Source organism: Sorex fumeus, unplaced genomic scaffold (genome assembly GCF_029834395.1).
Source record: "Sorex fumeus unplaced genomic scaffold, SorFum_2.1 ptg000033l, whole genome shotgun sequence".
Lineage (NCBI taxonomy): Eukaryota > Metazoa > Chordata > Mammalia > Eulipotyphla > Soricidae > Sorex > Sorex fumeus.
Window position 1 is genome coordinate 7326840 of NW_026606090.1, and position 24215 is coordinate 7351054.

Sequence of the window (24215 nt, forward strand, 5' to 3'; positions counted from 1 at the left end):
ACAAAAATATTTAGTGGCACTCTATAATAATAGAATGTAGCAAGAAAAAAAAATAAATTTCATGGGAATACTTGGATTTACACAATATGTGTGTAAAACTAGTCTCTAAATTTAACTATGACTTTAAATACACTTCTGGAATTTTATTCTATGGTTAATTTTTAAAAGGAGTAATCTTACATATGAGTACATATTCATTTAGATGCTTGGTAGTATAGAAGTGTTATACATATACATTTTTTAGAGGAATGTAGAAAGTATGGGTCTTCAAAAGAAATCATTCCAGGGGCTGGAGCAATAGTACAGAGGAAAGGGCATTTGCCTTGCACACAGCCAACCCAGGTTCAATCCCTGACATCCCATATGGTTCGCTGAGCAATGCCAGGAATAATTCCTGAGTGCAAGACCAGCAATCACCCTTGAGCATTGCTGGTGTCACCCAAAAATCCAGTTTAAAAAAATCATTCTAAAAAGGAAAACATAGGAAAAGAGTATCGAGAAGACCCTCAGCTGGAGACCGCATATTTTTTTAAATAAAACCATCAAGAATTTGCACACATTATATATGGAATGAAAAGGAAAATTTCCTTAAAGAAACTAGGTGATTTTCAATCACGCTTCTAATGAGACCAGGAAAGCTTACTAGTGTAGTAAAAGGTTTAATAAAAATGTTCACATCTTGTGAATGAACCAGGCAATTTGGAGGGGCAGAAAACAGATCTGATGATCAGAAAATAGCATTAAGGGCAGGAATTTTAAAAGGTCCTTAGCAAATTATCTTTGAACTTCCTTAGTGACGGGGACATTTTTCTCTTGCTTTTAGTGGGTAGTTAGAGAAATGATTTAGGTCATTCCATCCCTTTCTTGGAATCTCCAGGATGGATTCCTGGGCAGATATTTTTCTAGGAAGAACATTTTCTGAATGAGGTGCACAAGTGTTCCCATTTAGTTGGCTTTTAGATTTCTTTTTTTTTTAAATCACGTTAAATAAATTACCTAGATAAAGTTAATCCCATATTGGTTATTAATTTGGGTAGAATCAGCTAGCTGTTGCTGAAATTCATTCATCAAAATTTTATTTCTGTAAAAATTTATATAACCAAATGAGTTCTGCATCTTATCCTAAAGCTGGCATCTCCAGGAAAGCAATCACACCTGACATATCTGGCAGTTGGGTACATTGTTGACGGTTTTTCTTTGTCTCTCCCTCTTTGCGGACACACGTACGTTCTTGTTCATTCAACAAACTCGTTGATGGTATGTTCTGAGTCAGGCATACTCAGACATTAGATGCTTGCCAGGCCCACATCTTCACCAGTTTTTCTCCTAAGCACTTTTCCACACTGACTCTAAGAAGCTCCACTTCTTCCCCTCTACACGTCTTTTCTCTTTCACTTCTAAATTTTAATTTTTTAAAAAAAGCACTGTGACTTACAAAGCTATTCATCATTGACTTTTAGACATCCAGTGTTCTATCACCAGTCCGGCCACTGGTGTCAACTTCCCTCCACTAGGTTCCCGGTTCCCTCTTCTGCCTCCCACTCACAAGTCTGTCTTGACAGGCACTTTTTAAAGTTTAGTTAATGAAGTTTGGGTTCTCTTGATGTCTTTGTTGTTGATCATGTGAATTGGATCTTTCGCTCCATCATTCCTTAAGAACATTGACCCATACACCCTGTTGCTGCTCCTCAGGCTCTTCTCCACCCCACCCCCGACTCATTATTTTTACTTCTCCCTATACTTTGTGACTAAGGGTGATTTAGGCATCTCTCATTTAAACCATCATATTTACTTATCCAGCTGCTCTTATTACCATATATAAGTGATATCATCCTGTGTTTATCCTTCTTTCGTCTGCCTTACCTCATTTAATGTAATATCTTCCAGTTCCATGCATGTTGCAACAAATGGCGTAATTTCATCATTTCTTCCAGCTGTGTGATATTCCACTGTGTGTATATACACCACATCTTCATGACCCGCTTAACTGTCACTGGACATCTAGACTGATACCAACTCTGTACTTTTCCACTCTCCACTCATGAAAATCTGGGCTATGTCCCCCCCCACAAGTTTTACTCAAATATGTTTGATCAGGTCACACAGCCTCGCTGCCAATTTCAGTTGGTTCTTTCATTTATCACCACTTTGACTTCTTTTCCTTGATGATGCCACCTCATTTCCTCACTGCTTCTTGCTTTTCTTCTAAATCAGTGATATTCAGTCCCTGGTCTATGGACTAGTGTCAACTCCTATGTGTGGAAAGGTTGAAAGATTGATTACCTTGGTTATAACTACTGGGCCATGGACTAGCACAAAGAAGGTGCCAGCCTGCAGGTGTGGAAAGGCTGAAGAAATCTGCTTTAAATGGAGCTATTTTCTGGACTCCCTCTGATTACTTATTTCTGTTATGTCTTTACGTGCTCTCCCAGGAATTCGCCCACTACCTATATGCTATTGAATTTCAGATCTTTATGTTACTTCCTCCTACACTATTCCAGGTGGCTATTTTATAGAGGCTCCCAATTAAATCTTACAGCATAATTTGTCATATTCCTACTCTACTCTGTTTCTCTTTTTAGATTTCTTTGTGCAGCATACTTCTTTATACCTAGTACCCAAATTGTGGGACTTTGAACTCATTCTGTTGGCTACTTTCAAATGTGTGATACAATATTAATGCCACTGGCACCAGACTGTACATTATATCCCCATGACTTATTTATATTTTGTTTTGTTTGGTTTGGTTTGGTTTGGAGGGAGCATACCCAGAAATGCTGAGGGTATACTCCAGTCCTGGAGACCCAAAGAGGCTTTGAGAAGAAAATGGATAATTAACACCTTTCAGAATATGGAAAATTAATAGTATTTTCCTAACTTATAAATAAATATCTGAGGATATCATTCATAATTACACTGTCTTATACCTGTTCCCTTTAGGTTCCCTACATTATTAGCTGATTTTCATACTCTAACCATCGGGGACTTTAGAGTTTAGAGTTGTGTGAAACTCAGAAGATTCACATTTCAACCTGATTAATATTTTTAGTTTATAAGGAAATAGTAAATATAACATTAGATTAAAGCAATAATATTACATTAGATAATCTTAGACAAAGAGAAATTCAGAAACAGGTTCCACTACCAGCACAAAGTGATTTAAGTGAGTAGGCTGGAGCGATAGCACAGCGGGTAGGGTGTCTGCCTTACACGCAGCCAACATGGCCAACCCGAGTTCGATTCCTCCGCCCCTCTCGGAGAGCCCGGCAAGCTACCGAGAGTATTCGATATGCCAGACACAGTAACAACAAAGTCTCCAATGGAGACGTTACTGGGCCCGCTCAACGGGAGGGCCTTTACCTTTACCTTTACCTATTTTAAAATGTAGCAAAATTCTTCACATGCTCGAATGCCAAGCTGAAAGCTCACTCAACTTTTAAAGTTGGCAGGAAAGTGAGAATGATGGCTACTGATTTGAATAAATTTGGCATTGATTCTACTTGTACTATTGTTCATATGGGATTTTCTTCACGTTGTAGCCAGATGGTGACCAAAAATTAGTTTATTTTTCAGCCAGTGGGATGGAGGTGCTCAGAATGTATTATGTGAAAATATGTTTTAAGCTTATATTAGTCATTGTAAGTTTATATTGAAAAAAGTGAGTTTAAATCTATAGATATCGATGTATTATAGAAACTATCAAATACTCACGGTCACGGTCCTCCCATTGTTCATCGATTTGCTCGAGCGGGTCCAGTAACGTCTCCATTGTGACACTTGTTACTGTGTTTGGCATATGAATATGTCACGGGTAGCTTGCCAGGCTTTGCCATGAGGGCAAGATACTCTCGGTAGCTTGCTGGGCTCTTCAAGAGGGGCGGAGGAATCAAACTCGGGTCGGCCATATTGGCTGCATGCAAGGCAAACGCCCTACCGCTGTGCTATCGCTCCAGCGCATCAAATACTCAATCAATATTATAAACTTGGTTTTTTAAGTGGTCCTAGGGTTGCATGAATTTCTTTTGTTGTTGTTATTTTGGTTTTTTGTTTATTTCTTTGTTTGGGGGCCACACCTGGCAGTATTCAGGGCTTGCTCCTGTCTTCGCTCAGGGATCACTCCTGGCCGACTTGGGGGACCACATGGGGTACCAGAAATTGAACCAGGATTGGCCATGTACAAGGTAAACGCCCTACCCACTGTACCATCATTCTGGCCCCTGCATGAAATTCTTTATAGAAACATTAACTTACAGTTCTTGACCCATCCATACTAGTAAAAAGTAAGTTTATACACTATCTAATACTTCTTTTCAAATTCAAATATACCTGTACTAGAATCTCTGTCAGATGAGCAAACATATGTGATTTTTTTCTTTTGTTTACTTTGTTCAGAATTTTCTATATTTTTATTTATTTATTTATTTTTATGCCAAACACAGTAACAACAAAGTCTCCGATGGAGACATTACTGGGCCCGCTCAAGCAAATCGACGATCAACAGGAGGGCCTTTACCTTTACCTTTTTACCTTATTCTTTTAGTCTTAAGTTGAAGACTTCAACTCTGCCTCCATGGAGGCATTTATCCATTTATCCTATTTGTGTACTTTGAAATGAAATGAAAACCCAATGGTCTCTCCACTAGTGACCAAGTTCTAAAAGCGAACATCTAAGAATTATTCTTGCTTTCTCCTTCCTTCTCCTCCCCAATCTGTCCTCCTCTGACTGATTTAGTTCCAGCAATTCTAAGTACAAAGGATACTTGTGGTTCATCCACTTACTTCCATCTCTACTGCCACTAGATGGTAGTCCAAGACACCATGATCTTTGACCTGCCCTACAGTGATAGTTTTCTAAATCATTTGTGTTTCGTGGCCAGCTGTCTGCAATCTACTTCCTATGCCAGGACTCTCCATATTGGAGACATGTGACTCAGGACAATGAAGGATGATCAGGATGCAAGTGTAATACCAGAAATTCAACTGCCGTTTATTTTTAGCTCATTCCTCTAATTCCTCTTCTCATGTTTATTATGTACAGAAATTAGGCTAGTCATGCATGTGCGTGCTTTATAAATAAATAATTGCACATTTACTGGAAATATCTGCTAAAATACTGAAAACTATATTCCCAATATGTTTTCATTAATAGAGTGGGATTATCGCTTATCAGAATTGGATAAAGGTAAAAAAGGTAAAGGTAAAGGCCCTCCCGTTGTTCATCAATTTGCTCGAGCGGGCCCAGTAACGTCTCCATTGGAGACTTTGTTGTTACTGTGTTTGGCATATCAGAATTGGATATTACCTTTAAATAATATTAGTATGCTATTTTTATCTTTTCCATAAATTTATTTTTCAGAACCAGAGAGAGACAGATAACAGTGGGTAAAGCACTTGTCTTGCATGCAGCCAGCCTGGGTTCAATCCCCTGCACTGCAGATGTTTCCCCAAGCTCCACCAGGAGTTATCTCTGAGCAGAAAGCCAGGAGTCAGCCCTGAGCAGTTAGATGTGGGCCAAACCACCAGCTTCACCAAATCTGTCGCCAATTTTTTCTGCAGAAACCTAACTATTTGGTTTACAAGTTTTCTCTGGTTGGAAAGTGAGACCGGGTTCACAGCTCAAGACTGGTGGCAATTTTTCTCTGCTCCTTGACTTTCCACAAAGTGCTGATACTAAGTCTCACTAAGAATAGAGAGAGCATCAGACTTAGCCCTCAGTGTTCAGCTCTCACTAAAGGGCCAGGAGAAGGGTCACAGGACAGAGCACATGGGGGATTCCCAGTTTGTTCCCATGCTTTACATTGTTCCCAGAGCACTGCCTGCATCAATCTCTGAGCACAAAGCTAGAAACAGTACTAAGTACCACCAGATGTAGCCTGGTGGGGCAGGTCAGATTCTGTGGTTCCTCGCTAGTCTTTATTTCCCACTTTGAAAGCAAACAAAATCCTGCTTCTCACTGCTGTAGTGAGGATTGAATGTCATCATGCATGTGAAGTAAGGCCTAGAAATTCTAAAACTTCTATGTGCCTGCTATCAATTCACAGCTTTGATAATAATAGTAAAAGCTGTCTGGTATTGTTTCCTACTAACCCGACTGTGCTCTCTTTCAGTGTTTTGCCAGGTCCAATGTGAATTATTGTCCCTCTCTTATGGAACAAAAAAACAAATCAAAACAGGATCAAACAGGTTATAGACCAACGGTGTACAGCATCTGAGCAGTGCAAGAAATTCAGACCCAAGTCTGTTACAGTCCCACACCTAAACCCTTGCCTCACACCCCAGTTTCTATCCTGAGCTACTTCCTGTTCAGTTCAAACTCGTTTACATAGGACCTGTCCTAATAGAAGTCTCTTCCATTGCAAGCTGCTGCCAAACCTTCATATTGTTGACCAGATTTCCTGTATGGAAGTCACTCTGCTTTGGGAGAACACAAAACCCAAGACTAGTGGATAGCTCTGAACGCTCACTTATCACACACTACACCATCTTTGGCAAGCATCAAATCTCTTTCTTCCTCCTCTCTCATGTGAAAATGTCCTGTGTTTCATGCTTTGCAAAACCTTCATCCCTTCACCTTTAGTACTAGGTGAGAAAATATCCAGCTTAATTAGAGAGACTTGAATAACGTTTGGCCCTGCCGGGAATTGATTGGACACTCGGACTAAGTTCATGTTCTGCATAAGCAAACTATTTCCTTAATAGTCTGTGCCCATGTGTCTCTTTCCAAATTTTAACTATATCAGCTATCTCATGTTTGATTGTCTTCAGCATCTGAACTGTTAGTTGTTACCAGTTCGTCAAGTTCTTGTACAAAACGAACGATTTCGCATGTGTATAGTTTGGATCTATCACGATCATGATCATCCTGTTGTTCATCAACTGCCTCGAGCAGGCACCAGTAGCGTCTCCTCCTTCCTACCCCTGAGATTTTAAAAGAGCCATATTCAATGCTCTTTCAGGGCTAGGAGAATGAGACCCATCATTGTTACTGGTATTTGGCATATTGAGTACGACACGGGAAGTTTGCCAGACTCTGCCATGAGGGCAGGATACTTTCGGTAGCCTGACAGTTTGGATCTATATAGACTCATAAATTATGCAGGAGTGCAATCCCCCATCCTAAATGTGGTGTCCCCAAATGCTTATTTCTTTTTTCAGTTTGTCACAACAGTGACTATTGGAAAACAGTGACCGCTAGTTCGTCATCTTAGAGTGGACAGGCCCCACGTGGATGCTGCATGGGGTCATAGTGACCAGATATCATAACAGCATCTGTGGCACATTGGCACGTGTGTGCAGCTGGCATTTTGAAAGAACTTACGGTTGCATTCAGCTCTCATTGGAAATGTTTCTAAATAAATTGAACTTTCAATGTGAAGGTGGATTTTCCTGCACTAGTGGATTCTTGAGAATTGTATGAAAGTTATGCATATAAAACTCGGAAGCTTAAGTTAGAATTTATTGTGAAGTTCAAGTCGACGAATTTGGGTCTCTTCCCAGTGTCCAGGCCTCTCCTTTGACTCATGTAAAATGCCCATTGTCCTGTCCCTTGGTGCCCCAATCCAGTTTACAGTTTACACCTAAATTCTACCTCTGCCATCTGCTCACTTCCAGCATGTGTATGATACCGGATTTTGTCCCTACAGTTTTCTATCCGGTGTAGGCTTTCTGAAATCTTGTCAGCCAGTCTGAAATCTTGTCAGTGGGCCTCTTTACAATGTATCGCAATGGCTTCCTGTGTTCTGGCTTTCCTTAAGTCTCTGTCCATGGCCACGTGGTCAACATCCCTGCTGTCCTGCTGTCTGTCCGTGTGTAAGAAGTCTGCCTAGTTCTGCTGTCTGTCAGGCATATGGACCCTACCTCATTCTGCCATCTGTCTGGGGAAAAGTGAGTGGGTGGAGGGGACCCTTGCATTTTTCCTGCTATTCCCCATCACTAAAAATCCCATTATATATCTTGATTGCATCCATTTTGTTGGTGGTGATTTAAACTGACCAACTAAATTAACTCAGTAGCAAACGCCCTACCGCTGTGCTATTGCTCCAGCCCAATAAATAAATTGACACTCCCCATTTCCACTCCTGTTATATCAGAACTATTCACCCAAGCTATGTGGACCTCTCAGGATGAATAAATTTTTTGGGGGGTGGTGGTGGTTTGGATCTCATTATTACATTCTTTGAAGTGTGATTCCAAGAATAATTTTCAGTTTATATGAACACAGAAAGCAGTGCTCATTTTCTCAGAATTTTTACAATTTTTCTATTTCAATGGTCTTTTAAAACTTACACCAATCAGTCACATTTAAATTTTTATGTGAATAAATAGGCACATTTTGACACAACTGGAAATGCATATTCTTAGAAGACAATAATTCAAATATACCTGGAAAAAGATGAAAAAATGAACCTTCGCTTGGTTGTAATATTTAAGAAGGACTACCATGATTTCTTAACTATATTGTAAGTGAATATTTGGGATACTTTTAAAGGAAATTCTTTGGATAGAGCAGAGAACACATTTCCTGCTCTCATTGGGGAACATGAAATCCTTTCTTAGCTCTTGCTAAAACATTTACAATGGTTTTTACACAACGTATTGCAAACAAAAAATAATTTTTCTTTTTACAGAAATGTAACAGGATAAGAACAATGGTTGATAATCAAAGGGGTTTTCTGCATAATTTGTGAGAAATAAATTGTCTTAGAAAATTATTTATAAGTTAATATGAGACGTCTCCACCAGTAATGATAGTTCTCAGAAATGTATACTATTCTCCTTATCTTATTTTCTATGCCATATTATTAATTGAACAAAAAAGACATCAATTAAATCAATCCTGCTATGAAGCCCTTTTCTTAAAGGTAAAATTTATATTGTAAAGTGTATCTTCCAATATTTTAAAAAGTTAAATTGTAAAATCTTAATTTCGGTAGTACTCATTTCAAATTCAGTGTGTTCTAGATGTTGGGTATGAAGCTAATGAGGAGAAGACTTTTGAATCAGTGAGTAAACGCTGCCACAGTCATGTTTTATTTGGGGTAAAGTTTGTCTTCATTGGGATTGGAGGGATAGTTTAGCTGGTAGGCCATTTGCCTTGCATTCAGCTGATCCAGCTTCCATCCCCAGCATCCCATATGGTCCCCCAAACACCACCAGGAGTAATTCCTGAGTGCAAAGTGCAGAGCTAGGAGTAACCCTTGTGCATCGCTGGGTGTGACCAAAAAGCAAAAAAAAAAAAAAAAAAAAAAAGTTTGTCTTCACTGAAAAAATACATCAGAAAAAAAAAATATTCACTTTCTCTATTTATAAAAAAGTATTCTTAGGTTAGGGATACGTGTAATTCAGATAACATTTCATTTAAATGAAAGATGATTTCTTCTCGAATGCTTGCTTTGGGTAAAAATACCAATTTTGTTCCCACTGACGAAACCCGTTGCTCTTTTGCTCGAAGGTATCAGATCCACACGGGCCTCCAGCACTCCATCATCAGGCCCACACAGCCCAACTGCCTACCTCTGGACAACGCCACCTTGCCTCAGAAGCTGAAGGAGGCCGGCTACGCCACGCACATGGTCGGGAAGTGGCACCTGGGCTTCTACCGGAAGGAGTGCATGCCCACGCGGCGCGGGTTCGACACCTTCTTCGGCTCGCTCCTGGGCAGCGGCGACTACTACACGCACTACAAATGCGACCGCCCGGGCGTGTGCGGCTACGACCTGTATGAGAACGACCAGGCGGCGTGGGATGCGGACAGCGGCGTGTACTCCACGCAGATGTACACGCAGCGGGTGCAGCAGATCCTGGCGTCGCACGACCCCCGCAAGCCCCTGTTCCTCTACATCGCCTACCAGGCCGTGCACTCGCCACTGCAGGCGCCGGGCCGCTACCTGGACCACTACCGCTCCATCGTCAACGCCAACCGGCGCCGCTACGCCGCGATGCTGGCCTGCCTGGACGAGGCGGTGCACAACGTGACGCGTGCGCTGCGGACGCACGGCTTCTACCACAACAGCATCCTCATCTACTCGTCGGACAACGGCGGGCAGCCCGCGGCGGGCGGCAGCAACTGGCCGCTGCGGGGCAGCAAGGGCAGCTACTGGGAGGGGGGCATCCGCGCCGTGGGCTTCGTGCACAGCCCCCTGCTCAAGCGCAAGGGCACGGTGTGCCGCGAGCTGCTGCACATCACCGACTGGTACCCCACGCTCGTCTCCCTGGCGGACGGGCGCCTGGACGAGGACACGCAGCTGGACGGCTACGACGTGTGGGAGACGCTGAGCGAGGGCCTGCGCTCGCCGCGCGTGGACATCCTGCACAACATCGATCCCGTGTACACCAAGGCGCGGCGCGGCTCGTGGGCGGCGGGCTTCGGGCTCTGGAACACGGCTGTGCAGTCGGCCATCCGCGTGCGCCACTGGAAGCTGCTCACGGGTGACCCGGGCTCCGGGGACTGGGTGCCGCCGCAGGCCTTCAGCGCCCTGGGGCCCCGCCGCTGGCCCGGGGAGCGCGTGGGCCCCGCCGCACAGAGCGTGTGGCTCTTCAACATCAGCGCCGACCCCTACGAGCGCGTGGACCTGGCCGCGCGCTACCCTGGCGTGGTGCGCCAGCTGCTGCGCCGCCTGGCCCAGTTCAACCGCACCGCCGTGCCCGTCCGGTACCCGCCCGCCGACCCCCGCAGCGACCCGCGCCTCAACGGCGGCGTCTGGGGGCCCTGGTACCAGGACGACGCCCAGAGGAAGAAGAAGAAGAAGAAGAAGGCGCAGCAGAAGAAGGCCGGGAGGAAGCTGGGCCAGGGCCCGCAGCTGGCCCTGCAGCAGCAGCGGGGGGCTTCCTTCCCCGACTGCCACCCAGTACAGGCTGGGCGCAGCTAAGTGCCGAGTTTGCCCCGACGGGCGACGCTGACGTCAGCGCTCAGGGAGCCCTGGGGGTTCTGACCCGCCCAGCAATGCTGTAGTGCTGTCTCTGGTCCCACCCCAGGAGGACAGTTCGGCTTCCACCTGACGGGACTCAAGGAGTCGGAAACGCAGCTCTCGGTCTCTCTCTGTCTCTGTCTCTCTCCTCTCTGCTCTCTCCCTCTCTCCTCTCTCCTCTGTCTCTGTCTCTCTCCTCTCTGCTCTCTCCTCTGTCTCTGTCTCTCCTCTCTCCTCTGTCCTCTCTCTGTCTCTGTCTCTCTGTCTCTCTGCTCTCTCCTTGTCCTGTCTCTCTGTCATAATTATCTCTCTCTCTCTCTCTCTCTCTCTCTCTCTCTCTCTCTCTCTCTCTCTCTCTCTCTCTCTCTCTCTCTCTCTCTCTCCTCTTCCCCTCCCCCTCAGACATCTGGCATGCAGTGAGGCTTTCGGTGAAGGGAGCAAGAATCTGCCTGGAATCCTGTCAGGGCCACAGAATGCCATGGAGAAGCCTGTTCCTGAGGTGGGACTCACAGAGGAACTTGATGAAAATGGTTTGAGGTTGACCCAAAGAGTGGTCAGCTCCAAGGCCTGGGAAAATGTTCCTTTGGAGGGAAAGAAAAATACTCCATTTTTGTCCCTCTATTGTGAGACACATGGGTGCTTTAAAACCAAATCGAGTTCACCTCTCATCTCCATTTCTGTGAAAATAAGCTGTTTTTCCCCTCATGTGAACAGCTTGCACCTCGTTTTATGGTGCGTCAGGGAATGGCAGCGAAGAATGTTCGAGCATGCTGCCAACACGTGAATGTAGCTGTTTTCTAAGATTTTCGTAGAGCGACATTTCTGCACAGAGTACCTAATTTATTTTTACAGATTAAAAAAATATATATGTTCTGTTTTTTTAAAAAAGACACAGGACTTTTAGTTATTTTTATTTTCTACTCACCCTTCAAAGAGATTTATTTTGTGGCCTCCGAACTACCAAGCACTGTGATGCTACAAATGACTTGTAATGCTGCATGACTTCAGAGAAGACTCATTCAGAGGGGAAAAAAGGAGAATCACCTTGGTTCAATCATTATTTTGAATATAATGAGATGAAGATATGCCTTAAAAGTCACTTGGAGATACAGTGATTGGACAGAATCGAGAGACAACGTTATTGTTTCTATCATAAATACCTTATTTATACACCTTAATTATTAATATGATTTGTGGCACTAGCAAGCCTTACGTTGCGTTTTTCTTTGTTGCTGTTGTCATTGCTGTGTTGTTGTCACTGTCATTGCAAAGATCAGCGTTGCACTCTTGGCTGCAGTGTGCAGGAGATGGAGCCCTTGGTTGAGGCGTCAGGTGTCCCCAGTAATCTTCCTAGGACATCCTGCATGTGGGGTGTACGGGACTGGTCATGCCCAGGAGCCAAATGCCACATAGGCAGGTGCCAAGCCAATTCCGGAGCCACATTTGATCTAACCTCTAGATAAAATTCATATTAATTCTTCACCTTCGCAAAAATATTTGCAAATAAACAATTGAAGGTGACATCTGACTAACCATCCTGGAAGTATATGGGTTTTGGCAGTATGAGGCACTTACACCCAGTCATTACTCAGAGAATTATGTTCTCTTATTTGTAAACATCACTTAGGATGGTGCTGCCCTAGAAACAGAGGAGCTGGTGGGGAGATAGAGAAACTGAGGATTCCTGCCTGTAGTTGGTGAAAAGCTCACACTCAGAAACAACAGGAGGAGGCTTAATGTTTCTGTAATGAGGTGTACAGGGAGCAGAGGCGGGTGTTTTCATGAAAGAACCATCAGCCCGAGTTTTCATGAAAGAACCTTCTCCTGATTGAAAGGCCTCGAGTCAATACTTTACACTTGAAAGATTACAAATCACTGGCACTGTGATGTGTGAAGTCACAACTGTGATCACAAAATGTGCTTGCTGCCATGGTAGCATTGAATGAAACACACGACTACCAGAATTTAAAGAATTCCCTCTCCATTTACAAAACTTACATGATAATCTGTTGACCATTACTGAATCAGTAACTAAAGTGGACAAAACCATCACATTTAATGTTTTTTTTAAAATATTCCACTTCTAGAATACATATTTTCATTTTGGTATGTAGGATAGGGTACAGTTTCTGAGGTGTGTACCTGGCCAACTATATATTTAAATGGGCTTTTTAAACCCAGGGCATACAGACAGAAGAGATAGCTCAATGGGTGGAGTGCTTACCTTGCATGTGACCAATCCAGGTTTTGTCCCCGACATCCTATGTGGTCTCCCCAACACAGCCAGGAGTGATGCCTGAATGCAGAGCCAGGAGTAACCCTTGAGCACCATCAGGTGTGGTACAAAAATCCAGGGCATATTGTTAGCATTTTGCTTTTGTAGAGGCACCAAAAAATAATAATGTCACATAATTATTAGTGGTTAGCTTATAATTTTTACAAATAGAGTTAATAGTTACGCTTATGGAAGCGTTCAGAAAAAAATTAAGTTTTGGAAATCTTCTGTTAAACATAGTTAACAGGAGCCTGAGGAGATGGTACAAGAATTGTGTCCTGACTGGTATCACAACCACCACCTCTGAGCCCACATTGTTGGGGATAGCCCAAATACAAGTGGGGAGACCCTGGTGGTCCTCAGCCTCATGCTCAAACCCTCACACTGAACTGCAACCTAATTGGCCACAAATCTCTGCGAGTGGCCTTGGGTCCCTGAGCACCACTAGGGAGCACTTCCCAAAAAATGTTACTTTAATGAAGAATTTCTTCGATTTTTAAAACTCCTAGCTTGCCTTCTAATTATTTAACAAAAGGAAAACTTGATAGTGTTCGCTAATTGTTTTGCCACAAAACTCTTCCTCACGTACTTTGCACCGGACTTGCAGTAGGTAGAGATAAAGGCTTTAAAAATGCCCAGTGTAAACTTACAAAATCATATTGTATAAAATAAAGGAATGAAGAGGCAAATTAGCTTCTGAAAACTGCCTTACCATAAGTGTCTGTTCTGGTAAGTGGGGTTGGGGTCTGGGTACACGCCCCATGACATGTGCCCAGCAGTGTTTAGTAGTGTTTGGTGGTGTTCAGTGGGGCAGTATCCTGTGTCCAGACTTGAACTTGGGGCCATGGAGATGCCAGGCACGTGTCCTAACTGGTCCATGGAGCTCACTCTCCAACCGTCAGCATGGAGTGGTTTTTAGTTCTTGACATCACCTCAAGTTTCTCGGTGAAAATAATTTAGCCCACAGTTTTCAACCAGAAATGTCTTCAGGGAGGTCAACCTTTTAAAACAACATCCTTAAGGCTAGAGTGATAGTACAGTGGGTAGGGCATTTGCCTTGCTTGTGGCCAACCTGGGTTTGATTCCCAGCATCCCATATGATCCCCTGAGCACTGCCAGGAGTAATTCCTGAGTGTGAAGCCAGGAGTAACCCCTGTGCATCACCAGGTATAACTCAAAAAAAAAGCAAATAAAAAGCTAAAACAATAGGCTCCCTCCTCTCTCTGCACAGCACGGGCAGACTCTGCCTTAAGAGAAAACTGAATTAGGCCTGGAAGAGAAATCTGTAGCCTGCCCTGAAGAAGAAGCTAAAATCTAACGTAGACACTCAACGTGTATAAGCAATAAAGGAAATGCTTCTAAAACAGTGGCAGCAAATACCTAGATTTTCAAATAGCCAGAGATTAAAAAAGTAAAATGACTGGGGATTGGACATGGATAACTTTAGGATGACAACAATGTTAATATTGGAGACTTAGGACCAGGACAATAATAAAGTCACATATAAAGTCACAGTCCTTAGCACCTCTTGGTCCCTTGAGCTCGAGATGTACAAGCACCACCAGGTGATCCCAGGACCACAGGATCCAAGAAGTGCCACAACCTCAGGCCCTTGCATTGAAATGAAGGTCCAGCAGGTAGGGAATCACCTGGATATTATGTGGAGGTGCCACCAAAAAGCTTTGGGCACTTCTCAGGCTTCTCTCCCTAAACTGAAATTTTCAAGTCATGGTTCTAGAACCCTGACTCCAGTGTCCAGAGCACCAGCTCCCAAGAATAAACAGCACCCCTTTGACACCTCTAATTTCTGTAAATTAAGATAATAAAGGAAAGTTCTAGATTGGAAAATAACTTTCCCCCTAACCTTGTCAAATGATTATGGATTTGACTCTGAGATGATAACAGAGACAAAGATGTCATTCAAATTCAAAACCCAAGAAAACTTAGTGGTGCCTTCCACCAACTTTTGTATTTTTGTATCCTCTGCCCATGCTCTGCATCACTCTTCTTCAAATGTAATGAATCTTATATTTTTCTTAATCAGACCACTTATAAAATTTCTAAGAATAAAGCAGAGAACCGGGGGGGGGGGGGGTGGCTCTCAGTGGCACAGCACGTGCTCCTCATGTGTGAAGCCCAGGGCAGGGTCCAACCCCACAGCCCTGTACCCCTCAAAAGATAATTATAGCAAAGGAGACTCTTGCCTTGAGAACTGAACATGAGTATAGATCATAATTAGAAGATTTGCTACCCTAAGTTACACAAGTTTGACATCAGAATTGGTTTCTTAAGCAACTTATTCATGGGATCTTGGGGCAAACCCATCTTGCATTTGTCAGTGGTGGTGAGTTGTTGGCAGAGAAAAGCTGGCTTTCCCCAATCTTTCTTTTTAAAAAACTATTTAAACACCATGGTTTACAAAGTTGTCATAAAACAGTTGTCATGGACATCCAATGTTCCAAAACCAATCACACTGCCAAGTGTGACCGTCTTTCCACCATTGTTCCCAGTTTCCCACCCACCCCCACAAGTCTGCCCCTTACTGGATTTCACTGACATCTTCTCTTCATTCTCTCTCTTTACTAGAATATGAACTTTCTAAAAGAAGTGCTTGGTGTCTGCTCTGTTTTCATCTGCATTGCTAGTATATAAACAATTCCTGGTTCTTAGGTTGCACTCAGTATGTGAATGACTAAATGAAATAATCACAGGTATTTGTAGGTTCAACTACATTTGCTTGCGTTTCCACTTTTCCATTTCTTGCTTAGTTGCTATTTCGCCACTGAAAACTAAAACAAATCATCCCTAATGGCTTTTTTCATCATCGTAGCAATGATGCAAAATGCAGGAACATCTAGCTTTATGAAACAAACTATAATAATATATAATTATAGAAACAGAGGGTTACAGCAAAAGGCAAGAAAACATCATACCAAATTGGGATCACATTTTATCTAAATAATTTTGGTTACCTAACTGGGTAGAAAACAATTATCCTAATGCTTTTTTTTATATTGCAGAATACATTAAATTAAATGAGTCTCCAGATAAAAAGAGGTGGAGGCTTAAATTGTGATACTTTCTTTTGAAGCATGTTGTGAAAAGGAAATATATAAATAACAAATATCTTAGTTCTTCACAGAATTATAAAGCCCTATATTTGATAAATCCTTATAATGTTTTATTTGTTTTGGAGGCCATATCTCACAGTGCTCTGGTGCTATTCCTAGCTCTGTATTTGGGGTGAATTCCCAGTGACCTGGAAGACCAGATGGTGCTGGTATCAAACCTGGGTCACACCTACCAACTGCAACCTCCCCTCGCCCCTCACCGGCACCATGTAATCCCATCAATGGCCAAGACCCAGAGACTATAAAACCCAGCTCCCGGAAGAGAACAGCACACAGTCTCCTGCCTCCACGCCTGGCTGTCCTCGCCAGGGCCCCTTGGAGCTGGGCGGGTTGAGTTTCCCTCCCTGCCCCGAGCAGAACCCTGGCAGCCAAAGACCTCCAGAACCAGCCACAACCATGCTGAGACCACTCTCCACACGCATGACAGTAACGGCAGAGGAACAAAGGCATGCGGATCCCGGGGCTGAGATCTCCAAGTCTGCTCGGATCGGGGCTGAGCATCCTCCACCCAGATCCTCCATCTTCCAGTAGGCAGGGGTCACACCCACCAACTGCCCCCTGGCGTTGTGTAATCCCATCAACAGCCAAGACCCAGAGACTATAAAACCCAGCTCCTAGGAGAGACATCTTATTATCTCATTCTTGCTTTGGACAACCTGGCAGGCTACCTAATATAACCTGCCCACACAGCAGAGTCTGGCAAACTCCCCATGGCGTACCCAATATGCCAAATACCAGTAACAATGATGGGTCTCATTCTCCTAACCCGGAAAGAGCCTTGAATGTGGCACTTTTTAGAATCTCAGGGCTAGGACAAAGGAGACGTTACTGGTGCCTGCTCGAGGCAATCGACGAACAACAGGATGATCATGATCATGATCGTGATCCCAGTGACCCTGGAAGACAGATGGTGCTGGTATCAAGTCTGGGTCTCCAGTAAGTGAAGCCTGTGCTCTCTCTAGCCCCCTCCTTGCATATTTATAAAGGTCTCTAGTTCAGCAAAGCAGGATTCTGCTTCTTCAAAGCCTTTTTCTAGAAGCATTTTATTGATTGTAGCATCTCTGAAAATCCATTGATTCATAAAGGAGGGATGGTATTGTTACGCACAGAACACCAAATTGTTGCCGCAAGGGAATGAGGGTAACTTGCTCATACTTACCTACTGTCCATTTTATGTCAGACTGAAGAGTTCCTTCCTCTCCTTTTGATACAATCCTAAATTCTTTGTCAGTGGGTTATGTAGTTTTAGATAAAAATCAATCAATCTTGACTGCAAGAAACACGAAAATAACATAAGCTCTTTCCTTAGAAATTCCTTAACTGATCATTGCAGGTAAGAAACAAAATCAAGATGCTTATGCTTATGCTTCAAAATTAAAAATCCAAGAGTGATTTTTCACCGTGACTTCCACATCTCTCTAGAAACAGCAATGTACGAACTAAAGTTCTTCCAGCCTTGTGAATTGTGAATAACTGCAAATATTTCCAACTGTGCTGTAAGGGCTGGAGCGATAGCACAGCGGTAGGGCGTTCACCTTACAAGCGGCCAACATGGCCGACCCGAGTTCGATTCCTCCGCCCCTCTCGGAGAGCCCGGCAAGCTACTGAGAGTATCTCGCCCGCACGGCAGAGCCTGGCAAGCTTCCCGTGACATATTCGATATGCCAGACACAGTAACAACAAAGTCTCCAATGGAGACGTTACTGGGCCCGCTCGAGTGCTGTAAGTCCCAAATACTGAGAAGGATTTTAACAACCAAGATTAAAGCAGAATTCAGAATCCTGATTTTATTTACAATCTGAAACTGTTCTTAGACTCCTCCACACACCAGGCTTCCAGAAGCTCCTTCTCAAAAAAGATTCCAGGCAGGCCTTTCCATCACAGAGATTGGCTCTGGGTCCAATGCTAGTACTCTGTTTTCAGTCCACCCCAGCAGTGCTCTAGAGAACTTGCATTGACAAGACTCAAGCTCAGGACTTTGCCACTTGAGCTATCCAGTGGACCCTACTTTTTAAAGATATGCAAAGCCATTTTGCTTAAAGTTAAATCATGAATCCAAGGGTATGTGAAGACACATATTGAAGGGTAAATGCAATCAAATCTACTTATGCAGTCACAATTGGTTCACGTCCAATAATCACCGTTCAAACTCAATTCCAATCAAAATTACCCAATAATTATACGTTGGAAATTAAAAATGGCAAGTCCTGAGTATATGGCTTCCTGATTATCCGATGCTCTGGTGAGAGAGCACCATCTGTCCTTGAATTCCTCTCCATGGTGTGTAGCTCCCAGTGACTTTTGTCTCTACTCTACCACTCTTTTCTTAGTGTCTTACTTTATCCATTGACTCTCTTTGCCTATTTTTCTTATATCTTAGCTTTCTTCTCCTGATACCCCTTTCAATAAATATTAGTCCCTTGACTATCTCTAAATACCAAACTAATTTGTTGAAACTCAACCTTCACTTCTTTTACTTCTGTGCACCTATTTTTTTTAAGTCTCTGTGCAAATTTTATACTAGGATGTCTTGTCAAAACAAATCTAAGAGTGAAAAGAATTATTGGCTGAAAATTAGAATTTTTACTGCAGTCAAAGATAGTAATTGTGGGGCTGTAGTGATAGCACAGTGGGTAGGGCGTTTGCCTTGCACACAGCTGAACTAGGTTCGATTCCCAGCATCCCATATGGTCCCCTGAGCAACGCCAGGAGTAATTCCTGAATGCAAAGCCAGAAGTAACCCCTGTGCATCACCAGGTATGACCCAAAAAGCAAAAAAAAATAGTGATTGTATTCCAACAACAGATAGCTCTACTAGTACCAGAGTCATAAGTACCTGTGTCTATAGTCAGATGGATAATCATTATAATGTTTGTTTGAGTTATGATTTCTTGAATTATTGTCATTGACTGGCTATTTAATAAATGTATTTTGCGGCTAAACAACTTGTTGTGCTGTATATCTTAGTGAGGAGAGAAATATATGAACATAATATTAATTAATTTTATGTGGGATCAGGTCATTACCCTACCCAATAAAACAAATCAACGCCTTGATTTGTGATTTGTTAATACTTGCATTGTTTGCTATTTTAGCTGTATTATTTTCATTTTGGTACGCATGATCATTTCTCAAAGTAAAATTGGTCTGAGATTTGAGCACAAAATAAAATCATCAACATTTTCTTTTAAACTGTATTAATCCTTTCAAGAAAGAGGTAGTTTATTAAATTGCATTCTGCTAACTTTTTGCATTGATGCATTTGTCATATTAATACATTGTATTATGGGGCAGTTTTAGGGGAAGATATTTAGAATTATTTTAAACTGCCTTTAGTAAGGTGACTCATTAATGTAAAGTGAATTAAGAGTTTTATTACCTAATTCAAACTCTAAATTTTTGCTAACCATTCCTATTAAAGAAGCAAAGTTTCTTTTAGTAAATCTGTTTATTGATGTGTATATTCTTCCTTTCCTCTCTGATACCACTGAAACACTATTTTTCTAACACGAGATATTCAATTTTTTAATAATCCTTATATAAATTTTCATTTTGGGGGTCACTGTGGAAATGTTCCACTTTCTTTCTAATACATTAATGCTTATTTGCCTCATAATTATTGTACTTTAAAGTATCTTTCTCTTTTAACTTTTATCTTTAAAATGCTTTTATAAACAGCATTTCATTAGCTGATTTGCGTGCTGTACATGTTCGTGATATACTGTCAAGTACGCTGTTGAAAAATTTCCCTTCCATTGTCTGCTTTTTCTCTTTTGCTATTTATTTATGCTATATATTATTGCATACACACAATTGGGTTGGAGCGATAGCACAGCGGTAGGGTGTATGCCTTGCACACGGCCTGCCCAGCCAACCTGAGTTCGATTCCTCCACCCCTCTCTACCAAGAGTATCTCGGCCACCCAGCAAAGCCTGGCAAGCTACCTGTGACATATTCATATGCCAAACACAGTACAACAAGTCTCACAATGGAGACGTTACTGGGCCCGCTCGAGCAAATCGATGGAGGACAGTGCTACAGTGCTACACACAATTATGTGTTTATCTCTGTAACCATTGCATGTACTATTTATAAAGAAAGATCTAAATTTATAAAATCTGATTTCCAAAATCTATTTTCTTAATTTCAAGGATTAAGGGAACTTGAACACAAAGATTTCAACTATTGTTCAAATGGCTGAATATTTCTTTATATTGGTATAGTATTTATGATGCAAGTTTTATTATCTTGTATTTTTGAGAACCTGGGAATGCCTTTTAATATCTGAGTCTAACATAAATAATAATAATAGGGCAGAATATTTTTAGCTAAAAACACTTATATTCTTCCCTAAATTCCCAAGATGTTATCTGTGAAATTTTCCAGTAGTCAGAAATTAAGTCAGTATTACAAAATGAACTTCATGTAATGATCGTAGAGAGAGCATGCCTATTTCATAAAAATATTATGTGACTATAATTTCACATATTTTCACTCTCTGTGTCAGACAGCCAATACTGACACATAGAAAGGAAAAAAAGGAAGCTAGAAACTTAACACTATCAGTATATAGCCTCTACAGAGAAATCTCGATATTTTTTTCTCCAGTCTAGAAAAGTCATTATTTTGATTTGTTTATAAACATGTAAAGTGACTTGCTTAGTTACAAATGATAGAATATTATTACTCTCACCAATAATAGAAGTATATTATTTATTGTCTTTAATACTTGATGTGCAATCACTAAAGAGCTATTTAAGTGCATATCACCATCAGATACGTTATAAGATGCATTCACTTCAATTCATTAGAGCTTTTAAGCAGATGGAAATCTTTCTAAAACAGGTGATTGTCTCAAGCAAATTTCAGACTGAAATTGCTGAAAGATAAATTTCAACTTAACATAAGAAAAAATTTCCAGAAGTTAATGCTGCCTTCCCTGGGATTTGAGATTTTGGAGGACCTTTTAAGACCGCTTATCACCCGTCATTAGGAGAAGTCTCAGGGAAGTGGGGTGTTCCTCTCAATCTGACTGTATATCACCCACCCCCAAGTGGGGGTGAAGCAGCTCCTGAAGCAGCTTGGTTGAAAAACTCCCTTATCCAGGTCACCAGACGAATAAACTGCACAAGGGACCTTCCCAGCATGCATTCCAACCAAAACCTAGTGGTGATGGTGAAAGGACAAGTAATGATTTATTTCTTCTCTCTGAATTCAGCTGATGCCAATCTTAATACCCTGTAGGTCTGTGCATAGCCTGCGCTCATGAGCAGAGTACTCAACTTCCCTCTTCGCCTCAAAACCTGAATCTCTCTCATGATTTTGTCAATAACATAAACCGGTCCCAACTCTTCCAAACCCTGTCTCCCAGGGAGATGGAACTATCTCTAATTATGGTTTATTTCTTCTTTATGTGTTTTTTCCCCTCATTTTTCTGGCTTAGCTTTAAAAGATAACTCGGTTACTAGGGCAACCAAAATGCACAATTTCTTTCCTTAAAACTTCAAAGTACCAGACTGGGAGATATTCAAATGGTAGAATACATGCTGAGTACATGTGAGTCCTTGAGTTTAACCCTCAGAGTGTTCCCCCACCCCAAACACTGCCGGGAATGACCCCTCTTTATTGAAAAAGAAAAAATCTAGCAGTATCTGGTCAAATCCCACCTGTATTTTGACGGGCCTCACTTTGATTTCATTTCTCTGTAAATATGCTGGAGACATCCCTTTATTACTGTGTTGTGCATTTGAAAAGAAAAGCACAAATCTTATTTATATATAACCTTTTCCTTGATTTGCTACCCTTTTGTCTTTATGAGTTAATTCAAATACATTTCCCCACCTTGAACACAAGATATTTCTTCCCTTTTCTTACAGAGATCTTTCACCAAGTTTTCATATTGGTTAAAAGACGAGAGACCAGATTCTGGATTTTGAAAGCCTGTAATTGATCAAAAAACCATGGTATGTCAGATAATTTACATAAATCCATAGATTTTTCTGGAAGCATTTATCTAAAGCATGAAAACTGCTTTTTAATTGTACTTTTAAATTACATTAATTATAAGCTACATCTAAACATACTTAAACTGTTCACATTTTATATTGGGGGGGGGAGTTAAAATGGATATATAGGTTCCATTGGTGTTCTTGATACTACTCAGAGATTTCAGAAAGAGGGCTTGCTTTTAGTCATCTTAAGAGATTTTAAATCTGTCATTACTCTTCTGACCTTAAGCCATAGAGGCAACTCTTCTCCAAGCAGGCCAAGTTGCTTTTTGAAATACACGTTTAAGTTTGTACATTAGAGTTTAATGTGACAGTTAAAGCAGAAAGAGTACTCTAGAGGCCCCAGAAGAGCTATCTGCTTTGAGAAATTATATTGGAACAAAAATGAGACTCACAAAGAGCACAATGATGTTTACAGTCTTTTGGCTTTTTCAAAATGGTGACAATCCGTGAAGGTAAAAATCATCCACAAAGGTAAAATTTTACCGTAGCAATTTTTCTGGCATATTAATAAAGATCACAGATAACTTCGAGCTTTCTGGAGAAGGAAGGGATAGATTGTTATTATGTATATTATTATATAATATATAGACTGTTATTATATGTTATTATAGTGTATTTGACAATAAAGAATTCTGCTGGAGGGGTGCTGAAGAGAGTACAGAAGATAAAGTGATGGCTTTTCCCATGGCCAACCCCAGGTCAATGCCAGCACTGTATATGGTCCCTGCCAGGATTGATTCCTGAGCACAGAGCTCCTGAAAACCACCTGGTGTGGTCAACCACCCTCCCCCAATATGATTTTTTTTCCTCTTCTGTTTTCAAAAGAGTACAGGAATACACCTTGAAAGAATTTAATTGGAGTCTTTTCCCCCTATAAATAATGGGATAGTAGGTGGCTTAGGAAATAAGTCAATGGTGTGTTCTTTTAAAAATAGATTTTAGTAAGTCCATGACTTTGGAGATAAAGGTAAAGGTAAAGTCCCTCCCGTTGATCGTCGATTTGCTCGAGCGGGCCCAGTAACGTCTCCATTGGAGACTTTGTTGTTACTGTGTCTGGCATATCGAATACTCTCGGTAGCTTGCAGGGCTCTCCAAGAGGGGCAGAGGAATCGAACTCAGGTCGGCCATGTTAGCCGCTTGTAAGGCAAACGCCCTACCGCTGTAAATGCTCAAAACCAGTAAATGAAGGCACCAAGCTCTCCAATAAGAGTCTAATATTTTGTGATTATAATTCATATACCACAGCCAGGACAGAGAAGGTCTTATTTTTTGCCACCTTCTAATGGTTAAAACCTAGACATACTTCCGTCATATCAATCATCTGGGCAATTTCAGTGAAAATAAGAAAGTTCAGAGTAGCTTAGATTAGCATTCTTCAACCACCAGTCCATGGAACAGTGCCAACCCCTGGGTATAGGCATATTGAAAACTACTGGTCTACCACCTTGGTTTTAATGGCTTGTCTGTGACTAGGAGCCAGCCTGCAAGTATGGAAGACTGAAGAACCCTGACTTTGAACAGTTCTCATGTCCACTTGTATTTAATAATACAGACATTTTCAAAATAAAGTTCTGGGAATGCATCTTTCAGATAAATTTCTTTCTATATACAGCATGTTCTAAATGATTACTCTTTCAGGATGTGGATTTAGAAAAAAATATTACTTTTTTTTTTTTTTTCAGTATTCTGGGATTGAACCCAGGATCTCACACAAGTGAGGCAAGTGATCTACTGCTGTGCTATATCACCAGAGCCCATTTTAACTTTAATTTATGTGGAAGCCTTAGAAATAAACCAATAATTACTAGAGTTAGTTATTAGTAACCACTTGTATAGTCCATATCATGATTAAATCTCCCTAGAGAGCTTAAGGTAATGCATCAAACAACTG

The 24215-nt window shown here is 41.6% G+C and overlaps 1 protein-coding gene across 1 annotated transcript in view; it reads left to right on the plus strand.

Moving 5' to 3' along the window:
* ARSJ (arylsulfatase family member J) overlaps nucleotides 1–10868 on the plus strand; it is a 79400-nt gene extending 68532 nt beyond the window's left edge. Inside the window, exon 2 of the mRNA XM_056116637.1 lies at nucleotides 9452–10868. Coding sequence (XP_055972612.1) covers nucleotides 9452–10868 — 1417 coding nt within the window. The remainder of the gene's footprint in view (nucleotides 1–9451) is intronic.
* Nucleotides 10869–24215: the final 13347 nt, after the last annotated feature.